This window comes from Plecotus auritus, assembly GCF_963455305.1.
Source record: "Plecotus auritus genome assembly, chromosome: 1".
Classification (NCBI taxonomy): domain Eukaryota; kingdom Metazoa; phylum Chordata; class Mammalia; order Chiroptera; family Vespertilionidae; genus Plecotus; species Plecotus auritus.
The window spans coordinates 59399166-59410654 of NC_137770.1; the positions used below are offsets into that span (position 1 = coordinate 59399166).

The 11489-nt window shown below is 39.7% G+C and overlaps 1 protein-coding gene across 3 annotated transcripts in view; it reads left to right on the forward strand.

Moving 5' to 3' along the window:
- The window catches only part of RAB27A (RAB27A, member RAS oncogene family), a 74932-nt gene extending 64226 nt beyond the window's left edge, over positions 1-10706 (forward strand). For all 3 annotated transcript variants that reach the window (XM_080667617.1, XM_080667619.1, XM_080667618.1), the window contains one exon: positions 8516-10706. In XM_080667617.1, the coding sequence (XP_080523743.1) occupies positions 8516-8714 (199 nt within the window). In that variant the 3' untranslated portion in view covers positions 8715-10706. The remainder of the gene's footprint in view (positions 1-8515) is intronic.
- Positions 10707-11489: the final 783 nt, after the last annotated feature.

The window sequence follows — 11489 nt, forward strand, 5'->3', positions numbered from 1 at the left end:
TGCACAGGGGTTGAGCTATGCTCTCTTCCTCCCTTAAAAGGCACTCCTGTAATGTAGTGAGGGGGGGGATCAGATACCACAAGAACACAGTATTGAAGCTGGGAGCCGTGTTGCAAGGGGGTGAGGAGGAAGTAAGTGATGAAGCCATGGAAACCACAGGCCTAGACCATGCTTTTGAGAAGTGTGCTAGTAAAGGCCAAAAGAACAAAACCTAGGGCAGCCAGTACAGTTAGCTACATCAAACAAGTATATTCTCAAGTTTGGGGCAGAGTCGGGATTGACTTCCTCCTCCTCCTAGCTTCTTCAGCCATTTGCTGGTTTCCTTGGTTCATTCCACATCCTGCCTGAGTCCAAGGTTGCTTTCGGACCATATGGGGAGTCTGGGGATACAGGGATTACTTTTCATCTGTGCTCAGATTACAGGTTTGGGGAGTAGTTTAAAGAGAGAGGCTCAATCTAAAGTTTCTGGATTGAATAAAAATGAGGAGAGATGGAATTAGCAGATAAGGGAATTGAAACTATTGGAGAAGAATGGAAAGGAATGGAAACAAAATTCCTTTAACATTTAGGAAGTATAGAATATAGTTCTGTAGGTTGTGACCTCCAGGCTCATGGGTCAATGCTCAACCACTGAGTCATACCAGCTGGGCATGACATATCTACATATCATTTGTATGTTGTCTGATAAATTTGCATTTTTGTTACTATTATGCTGCCTTCTATCCTCAATTCATAAAAATGGATCAGTGGTTCACAAGTGATTCTCTGAAATATACATACATTCAGAGAATGACAGACTGTGTTTCAGAAAAACTTTGCAAACCTAACAAAGGATGTGCAAATATGGAACATACATCTGTGTGTGCTGGGACAAGGAAATCAGAGAATGAGAACTCCATGCAGCAGCCCAAAATGGAAAAAGCGAGCTGGATGCATGATGATGACTATCAGGAAATTTAGTTTTAGTAGAACTAAGAATCCATGTATCCCTAATTTCCTGCAAAATCGTGTTGTTGTTTTTTTTTGCTATAGATTTGGTTAAATTGTAATATGATGTTCTTGAGTCACTTCCTAACACAACAAAGTGATTTATTGGTAAACCAATCAAGTTCTGCTAGAACAAGTGCAAAACAATGCTTTGCAGTATGTTACATTGAATAATATTGTCGTTGAAGTCAGAGGAGAGAACAAAAACAGAGGTTCGTTCAAATTTTTAGTCCTGCCAGTAAAAACTATTACAAGTCATACTGTTGCTGAAACACTTTCAAGAATAGTTACAAAGCCATGGCCGAGCATGACCCGTGTACCAAAGGGCCAGGGGTTCAATTTCCTGGTCAAGGACCTGTACCTGGGTTTAGGGTTTGATTCCCCACCCTGGGGACATGTGAGGGGCAACTAATTGATGTCTCTCTCTCACATTGATGTTTTTCTCTCCCTCTCTCCTTCCTTCTCTCCCTCCCTCCCTTTCATTCTCTCTAAAAGTCAATGGGAAAATGCCCTCAGGTGAGGATTAACACACACATGCACACAAAGAATAGCCACAAAGTCAGTGACAAAGATAGTAGAGGAGAGCCGCATTGTCAACATGCCTCTTGTAGGTGACGCTGTTGGAGCTCAAGCTTTAGCGTGCATCAGAATCACCTGAGAGCTGTGTCTCACCATTTCTGATTTGGTAGATCTGGGTCGAAGCCCCCAAATATACATTTGTAACTGATTTCCAGATGCTGCTGGTGGTGGTGGTTGAGGACCGCACGTTGAGAACCACTGGTGTAGATGCCAAGTTACTGTCAGGTGTGCATGCTGGCAGATATGTTCCTTGACAAATAGCTGGACAGAACACTTATGCACTGAATAGAAAGCACTTGTCTACTGATGCCATGCATGGGTGAGGGTAACGTGCTCAATGACTTCACATTGGAAAAGCTATGCTAAAAAGAAAAAGGTTTTGTTTTTTTTTCTCACAGTTAATTGCACCAGCTGTGATATAGATTGGGAGGGACACTAGGGTTGGTACGGAGGGAGCACCAGCCTCAGTGGGCACGCAAGGACTTTACTCTGCTTGCCCCTAAATTCCCTCCCGCACTCTGCTTTACTTACAGAGGACAGTCGGTGGTCGTTAGAAGACTTTGTCCTTGATTCAGAGTTGAGGATAATAAATAAAATTGTGAATGCGATGAGAGCATGATAATTGAATGTACATATTTCATGTGCTGTGCCAAGAAATAGGCAGCAAATGTTTAAACATTGAGATAATTGACATATAATGCTGTGTTAGTTTTAATGATTTGATGTGTGTATGTATATTGCAAAATTATTACCAAAATAAGTGTAGTTAACACTCATCACCACATATAGCTACAATTTTTTTTTTAGTGTGTGATAGGAACTTTTAAGGTTTACACTTTTAGGGGCTGCAAAGTTAAAACAACTTGTTTTCCCACTGAAGGCTGTTGGCTATTGATGAGGAAGGTGCTCAAGAATTTCTGGAATGAAGGATGACTTTAAAAACATTTATTTACCACATTAATAATATGAGTACAGACCATTTCTGGAATTTCAAGCGGTTTAGCTCAGCAGAACACTCTGTGTCTATCTAGCCTGAACTAGAGGAAATGGGGTATGAATAGCTTGATCTCTGGTAGTTCGATGCTTTGCTAATTGGATGACATCCTTCCTTTATTTGAGAAATAAATTAATGATGTATCATTGGGCATGTTTTAAAACCACATACATCAGCTGCAACTAAACACATAAGACAATTTCCAGAGCCCCACACAAGTCAGTACCGGATTTAGAGCTCATTTGGCACAATCTCCCAGGCTGGACAGTTCATACTTCAGCCCTTTACTGCAGCGATTTTCAACTGGTGTGCCGCAAGAATTTAAAACATGCAATACCTGACAATTTAGTTAGGAGCACTGACCTCTTTCCCCCTAGATTGTCAAATAAAAAAGGACAACAGCCAACACAACAATAGCCATTCTGTGTGAATGTCCTGTCTTGCGCCATAAATATGTCATATAATAGAGTTGCATCTAATTGGTTACATTGCCTAATAAAGTTTCATCTGATTGGTTAATTCTTGGTACCAGAAATCTTTATATACAAGTATAGGCACCTGATTTTTTTTTTTTTTTTAAATCGTTTTGGAGCCCGACTGTTATGGTTCAGTGGTTGAACATTGACCTATGACCCATGGTTTGATTCCCATTCAGGGCACATGCCTGAGTTGTGGGCTCAATCCCCAGTAGGAGGTGTGTGGGAGGCAGCTGATTGATGATTCTCTTTCATCATTGATGTTTATATCTCTCCCTCTTCCTTCCTCTCCGAAATCAATAAAAACATATTTAAAACAAAAAAAAAATAATTTAAAAAATCCCTTTGGAGTAAAAAGGGTAGGTAATTACTATCTTTTTTTGGTAAATTAGTAAAAATTATACTTATTTTTGTCAGATCGGCAAAAAATACGTTTTTTAGTGTGCCACAGAATTTTAGTAATTAGTTTACATGTGCCATGAGATGAGAAAGGTTGAAAATTGCTTCCTGACTATACTAGCTTATTCATTTAGCATCCAAAAGATTATGAAAAGTATGAGACTTTATTTCCTACTTTAGTGAAAAATTTCTTCATAATTTCTGATCCACATGTGAGCCAAATATCTAGAACCATTTGGGAGAATTATCAAATGCACTTGCTTTTATTTCTGAAAAATTCTGACTGGAAACTTGAATCTTCTAGTTTTTTTGGAAATAAATAATAGGAAAGCAACCAGTTAGATGTGGGTCTTAATCTATGGCATGAGCTAGGGATATAGGTATCTTAGTGAAAACCGGCAAGTGATGATGCTCCTCATTGATCTGAAGCTGTTTGCCATTTCATTTCATTTCATTTCATTTCATTTCATTTCATTTCATTTCATTTCATTTCATTTTTAAATTTGTGATTCATGTATTTTTTAAAAGCACACTGGATTGGTATTCTGCATGTGTTCCAAATGGCCATTGAATGGTCATTTACAGATTGATATCACCATTAGCTGCACAGATTTTTGTCCCAAAGGTTTGGAGATACTGTTCCCTGGTAATGCTATATTAGCGCCACCATGTGGAGAGAAGGAACAATACTATCCTTTCTTTCTTTTTTTTTTTTTTTTAAAAGAACTGATCCTCTTGAATTTAATAAACTTTTGCCTACCATATTTTAGGAAAAACAGAACATAATTTTTAGAGAAAACCTCATTAGATGAACTTTTATGGAGCGTTTGCTGGACGTTAGGCTTGTGCTAAGCCCTTTACATGTATTATCTTATTGCCTCCTTACCATGACCCATGAGCCACGGTTACTCCTCTTTACAGATACAGGGAAGTGTTCAGATTAAGCACCTCAAATGCCTTCTAAAAGTCAACACCAAGAAGATATGCACATAAAAATGTTATTAACTCCATCAACTAAACTTTCTATGCCCTTAAGACAAGATGAGAAGTCCAGCTTTCAAATGTGAGCACAAGGCACATTTCTGTCTCTGAGGCATCATTTTATTATGGAAGGAAAGTCTTACTTCAGGGTCTTCTCTATGGATCTCCTCTGGTTTGCTTCTTGTCTGGCAGTTCAAAGAGCTGAGAGTGGAGAGGAGTGAGCTCTAGTATTTTATTCCCGTAGAAACAAAACCCGCGTTGCCCTAATTGCTCAGAAGACTCGAATGATCAGTCTAAAAGATTTTCAGGTTGTTAACCTGACTCCTGGTCACATGACCTGGAAGTTCACAAAGGGCAGGAAAGTGTACTTTTAATTGAAGGGTGTAAGTTTGTTACTTGAATTTGGGGTTTTAAATCTAAACTACATCTTGTTAATCTTGTACATATTTTAATATGAGAGACTTGAAATATACATCTTAACTCATATACCCTGAAATATTACCAATCAAATATTTGCTGAAGTTAGTAAACATTAGACAATAGTTCACAGCGCTGCTAGAGGCATCCGTCATTTATATTAATCAATAAAGCAAGGTCCATTTTCTGTCAGCATTTAGTGATGGCCACTTGGGGGAATGAGGTGTTTGAGGAGTAAAGGGAGGCAAATGCTCTGGAGCACGTTGGCTGGGACAGGTAAGTCTGAGTGAGCCATCCTGATGCAGGAAGGCCTGGTCCCAGATATCAAATTTAGTCAAGGGCACTGACCTCTTTTCCTGTAGATTGTCAAATTTAAAAAACGACAACCGCCCAACACAGCAGTAGCCATCCGGTATGAATGCCCTGCCTTGAACCATAAATCTACAGGTCATATAAAAAAGTTGCATCTTGGTCACATCGCATGATAAGGTTGCAGCTGATTGGCTCATTCTTCATACCAGATACCCTTATATTTTGGAGAAAAAAGGGTAGCTAATTACTACTACTATTATTATTATAGTAAGTGCTTTAAAGTCAACTCACTTAATCCTTATAAGAAGATCCTGATATTATCTAGTTTTACAGATGAAGCAGCTGAGGCACAGAGATGAATAGCTTGCCTGTGTTACACGGTTGGTAACAAGTGTTACTAGATTTGTCTCCAGGAAGCCTGACTCTAGAGGTTATGGCTTTTGACCATTGTCCAAATTGTCTGTAATTTCTACACCTAGGTTTTATAGTTTTTAAAAGTACTTTCAACTATGTTTTCTCATTTATGCCTTCAAAGTGACTGTGAGGTAATTTTCAGGAGCTGAAAGGGAAGAAACTATGGAAAGTAGAAAGAGTTTAAGGAGAATCCATTGAGACATTCTGTGAATGTGAGGAGGCTAGAGCTGGAAAGATATTTATAACTGAACTAGAAGTCCGATGCACGAAATTCATGCAAGGGACTTGGCCCTCGCAGCCCTGGCTTTATCTGGAAGGTCGTCTGGAAGGTGTTCAGCTGCCCAGTCTAATTAGCATATTATGCTTTTATTATTATAGATTTGTGCAAATTTTAAAAATTAGATGTACATTATCATGACTAGTATTTACAAGAAGTTTACTACTCAACTACTTTTTTTTATATTTTCAATTTCAGTCTATTATTCTTGGAGGGAGGGAATCATTTTTCAGCTGCCTTTCCATGAAACAGTATATTTCTAAATCGCAGTAGCTTCCCCTTAAGTATAAGAAATGTTCTGTGGACATTAAATGACTCTTCATGGGCATAATTAAGAAGAAAATGTAAGTATTTAAGTTTTGAGACCTCTCAATCCCAAATTCAATTTCTGTAACAATGGCAACATCACAAACTCTCCCTCGGACTTAGTTCAATAACATCATAGGTACTTGGTGAATAATTATTTATTGAGTCCACATAAAGGGTGCTCTCTTAACACTTGGTAATCAAATACCGCATGAGACCCGGGGGTTAGAAAATATGTATTATCTTCATTTTGTGGATAAGGTGACAGATAAAGAGGGAGGAAAAAAGACTGACAGTAACGAAAGTGGTAGATAAGCAGTGGTTTAAAAACCACTAAGACCATGTCATTTTCCTGGTAGACCCTTCTCTGATCAAGATATTTTAGAGTCAGCATCTGAAGGGCTATCAATGTGGGCATGGGAGAATCATTGCAGCAACCATGTCTTGCAAAATTTAGAGATGGGTAGAGAAATACTCAAATGAAATTGTAGTTTCTTACTCAGTTTTTAGAAGCTATACTAGAACAGGAGAGAATTGCCGAGGTCAAGTTATAGCTCCTATAGGAAATGTGCAGTAAGATAGCACTTTGGGGAATCACAATGGAGAAATAGCCTTCTATCCCTACACATGAACACCCTAACCTACTTGTAGTGACATAAGAAGCAGAACAGTTCTGCAAACATCTGTAAAAGCACAAAGAAGGTTTTAAAACAAAACTGTCAAAGTTCTCATGTGGAAGCTGCTTCTGGCCAGGAAAGAATACAAGAGTAACTGAAATTGTAATCAGAGTCATTAATGTAGCCTTAGGATGCTAGGAGAACACAGGAAAACAAAGACATTCTTTAAGAAAAGTAACAGTGGGCGATTTTAAAGTCCCTATAAATGTAAGAAATATTTTACTGAATTCAGTTGTAGGACTCTCTGAGGTGCTAAAACAATTTTCTTTCGGAGTTTTTTACATCAGACATCGTTTTGGTCAGATTCCTTACTAAGTGGTAGAAATGAAATCAACAGTTTGAGGAAATACAATTAGATTTTTATCTTCATGGCTTTATTAAGAAGCAGGAAGAATTTGGCAGTTGATTAATTCTGTGGTAAAGATTAATTCAAATGGATAAAGGGTGGCCACCAGGAGATTATGTGAAAAGAAGCCTTATAGTTTTGAAATAATGCTTTGTGAGTTACTTTAAAAATTATACATATACCACAGGCCTTCGGATAACAAAATAAGCACACTTAAGATAGATACCCTTGAGGAATTCTGAGATGCAAAATTCAGAATGTCTGCAAGTGGCTGGTGCAGGAATACCATCTGGAGTTGACAGGCAGTAAAGCGTTTGATAGACACAGCCAGTGACCTCTCATTTCTCTCTAATGCAGTCTCTCCCCGCCTCCCCCCCCCCCCCACCCCCGCTCCCCAATGTGCAGCAAGTAAAAGAGATTTACCTGTTCTGGAAATCCCCGTGTAATGTATGTAAGTTTGGAACAAGTAGAGCCTATGACTAAGTTGGTTACTGGAATCAAACAGCTGTGGATCCCACTACCAGCTCTGTTCCTTTCTAGCATTGTGAAATGGGGCAAGTTACTTCGTCTTTCTGGGCCACAGTTTAATATTTGTAAAATGGGAATAAAAACTTTCAGAAGTATTACATCTTTATTAGGAATGCAGTGTTAATTATTTGATTTTTTTTAACTTAAAATATTTTTATTGATTTTTAGGAAGGAAGAGGGAGAGGGGGAGAGGAGACGAGAGAGAGAGAGAGAGAGAGAGAGAGAGAGAGAGAGAGAGAGAGAGAGAGAATCCATGGCTGCCTCCTGCATGCCCCCTATGAGGGGTCTGGGGTTGAGCCTGCAACCCAGCATGTGCCCTGATGGGAAATTGAATGGACAACCTTTTGGTGTATGGGACGAGGTCCAAGCAATGAGCCACACTATCCAGGACAGTCTTTTTCACTTTTTAATGTGCCCTATAGTAGTAAAAATGTGCCCTATAGTATGTTTTGTTTTGTTAATTCTCACCTGAGGATATTTTCCCATTGATTTTTAGAGTGGAAGGGAGGGAGGATGGGGAGAGACACAGAGAGAGAAACATCAATGTGAGAGAGACACATCAATTGGTTATCTCACGCTTGTGCCCCAGCCAGGGCCGAGGATTGAGCCTGCAACCCAGGTCTGTGCCCTTGACGGGAATTGAACCCAGCACCCTCAGTCTGCAAGCCAATGCTCTATCCACTGAGCCACACCGGCCGGGGCAGTAAAATGCTTTTGTTGCCTGGCACATGTGTACTCTATTTTATAAGTTGAATTATCAAGGGCAAAGCCCACTGTCCTTTCCCTCTGCGAGTCATTTTCTGAGTTGTCTCTGTCTTCCAGAATCCCCTACTTTGAAACGAGCGCTGCCAACGGGACAAACATAAGCGAAGCGATCGAGACGCTCCTGGACCTGATAATGAAGCGGATGGAGCGGTGTGTGGACAAGTCCTGGATTCCTGAAGGCGTGGTGCGGCCCAGTGACCACCCCTCTGCAGACCAGCTAAGTGAAGGAAAGCCGAAGGGGGCCTGTGGCTGCTGAAAAGTCAAGTGAGCGCCACAGTGATTTGAGTGGCCCGTGTCTGCCATCTCCTCTGTGGGTGCACACGGCACAGAGAGAGCAGCGGGCATTGTGTGCAGGCCCTTCTCACTACCCCGATGAGACCAATCAATAAAGCATCCAGTTTTTAAATCAATTTGCCGCAGCTTTTCAAACATTTCTTTAAGATTCAGTCTGACCGTTAGGAGGAATATTGCACATAGCCAAAAGTGCCTTATAAAACCTTACTTAGCCTATGGCAGTAGATCATTCCAGGATTCGGGATTTTGTAGCCACAGAAGAGTGTATTTATTGTGAAGAATGACTGAAGATATCGTCACCTGCTTTAACATAGATCGGCCCAGTGTCTCACATTCGAGATCTTAGAGGCAATTATAAAACCATCAGTCTTTAACCCAAATGAAAATATCCTACTTGTACTGTAGGTGAACTTCTAAAACGCCATCTAAACCCCTTGAATATTAAACAAGAATATGCACAAACATCGGGTTTAGTGTCCTCAAATATTAATTCATGTAAGCATTCCCTTTAAAATGAATATTGGACAAATTATGGCCATATCTATAGACCCTGGATAAACTGGATCAATCAATTATGTAATGGCTGTGATTCTTGTTTGTGGAAACAGGATTGGGGCTGAGGGTAGGGGGGCTTCATATGGCAGGAGCAACTGAAGTGGGGCTCAATGCCCAGTGCGGCTGCTGTATTGCCAGTGCTCTTAAGGTTTGATAGAGGGACAGAGAACTAGATTGTCGTGGCTCTAGTTCACTGTGACCTTAGCATTTATACTTGGCCTACACGCTGGCCACATCTGAACATAGCTGGTGCTTATGCTAAGTTGTTTGTAATATTTAGTTTCTTTTTCTTCATATTTATAATGTTGGTCTGGTATCCTCAGAACACACTTTCAATTGGCATGTGAACTACCAATCTTCCGTCTTCACCATCAGGCTCTGAATTGTTGATCTTTGCAACTTGTTTTATTTTTACATTGGCGGAATTGAAGGAATTAATCGTTAATTATGTAATGTCCTTTTGCTATTTACTGGATGATAGATGTTTATATGTAAGAGGTTACATTTGTACTGTAGCTCAATATAAGAAAAATAAAGTGTTCTACAGCCTGTATTTTTCACTGAGATCAGGGGCATCTGTATTTGCTGGGTCTTGCCAAGGTCCATATTCTTCTACATTGCCAAAGTGTCTTTATACCCAATTAAAGATGGTTTTAAAATGTGCTTTGTGGCAGTTTATAAAGGTCAAAGGGGACAATTCTTATTTATTAAAGTGGTTTAAATAGATTAAAATTTCCAAAAAGTTTATTAACTATTTAGAGAATAATACATTATAATTTAAATAAATGGATTTACATATGTTGTGTAAATGTATGTTGTGGTAGCAAATGTTTGGCAAACTGTAATTAGAAAAATACAACTTTATTGGAAAGTAATTGCTTTTACATGATTATTTTCAAATGGCTTTTTGTTGAGTACCTATCCTGTTGTTGTTTTTTGTTTGTTTGTTTTTGCCACAACTCCCTTAAAAAACTTAGCTGTGGTTACTAAGATGTTATGTATTTCTGTCCTTAAAATGAGAACTTCTTTTAAATCCTAAAGAAGCCATTGTGTCCTATGCATTTGAATTGTATATTCTGGTGAGGAAAGATTCAGACACTTCAAGGGCAGAGTCATGCTCACAGTAGTACCTTCTCAAGTTGCCATAAGATGTCAGTGGAGTAAATCATATTTTTACATTTACATATCAGGGAACATTTTATATGGTCTGCTTGTATAGTTAAAAAGAAGACAATTTTGTATGTTTCTGATGTGTTTTTTTTAAAGAACCAAATGAGCAATTAGCCATAGATCCTATTGGCCTTAAACATAATATACAATTAAAATGTGTATACCTGATAAAGTGCACATACATGAACTGTCTTTAATTATTGAAATAAATAACCTGTATTCTATTTGGAAATCCTTTGTTTAAATTTGTTATTGAAGTGCCATATTTTTGTGAGTCAATGTATTTTTTCTGTTTATAAGTCTGTGTAAAAGTGAATTGTATCTTCAGTGAGCATTGTGCCAATTGAACTTATAATAAATCTAGAGGCCTGGTGCATGAAATTCATGCACAGGGGGGTAGTCCCTCAGCCTGGCTGGCACCCTCTCACAATCCAGGACCTCTTGGGGGATGTCCAACTGCTGGTTTAGGCCCGATCCCACAGGGATCCCAAGGCTTCATCAGTAAGGACATCCAGAAGGTTGTTTGGCTATCTGGTCTAATTTTATTATTATAGACTACAGGCCCATTGCAGGAAGATTTCTGCAAGAATAGGGCTTCCTGCAGCGGTCTCCGCCACCCCGCCTGCTTCCCTCCCTTCGCCGCCCCACCTGCTTCCCTCCCTTCTCTGCCACCCCACTTGCTTGCTTCTCCACAGCTTCACTCCCTTCTGCAGCGTTTGGCTTCCTTCTACGCTGTCTTCAATCTTCGCTCTGCGCCTGGATATGCAAATTAGCCACCGTCTTGGGTGGGTTAATTTGCATACTCACTCCTGATTGGTGGGCGTGACTTGTGGGCATAGCGGAGGTACGGCCAATTTGTATGTTTCTCTTTTATTAGATAGGACTAGAGGCCTGGTGCACGAAATTTGTGCACTGGCAGGGGGTGTCCCTCAGCCCAGCCTGCACCCTCTCCAATCTGGGACATCCCTCTCACAATCCAGGACTGCTGGCTCCCAACTGCTTGCTTGCTTGC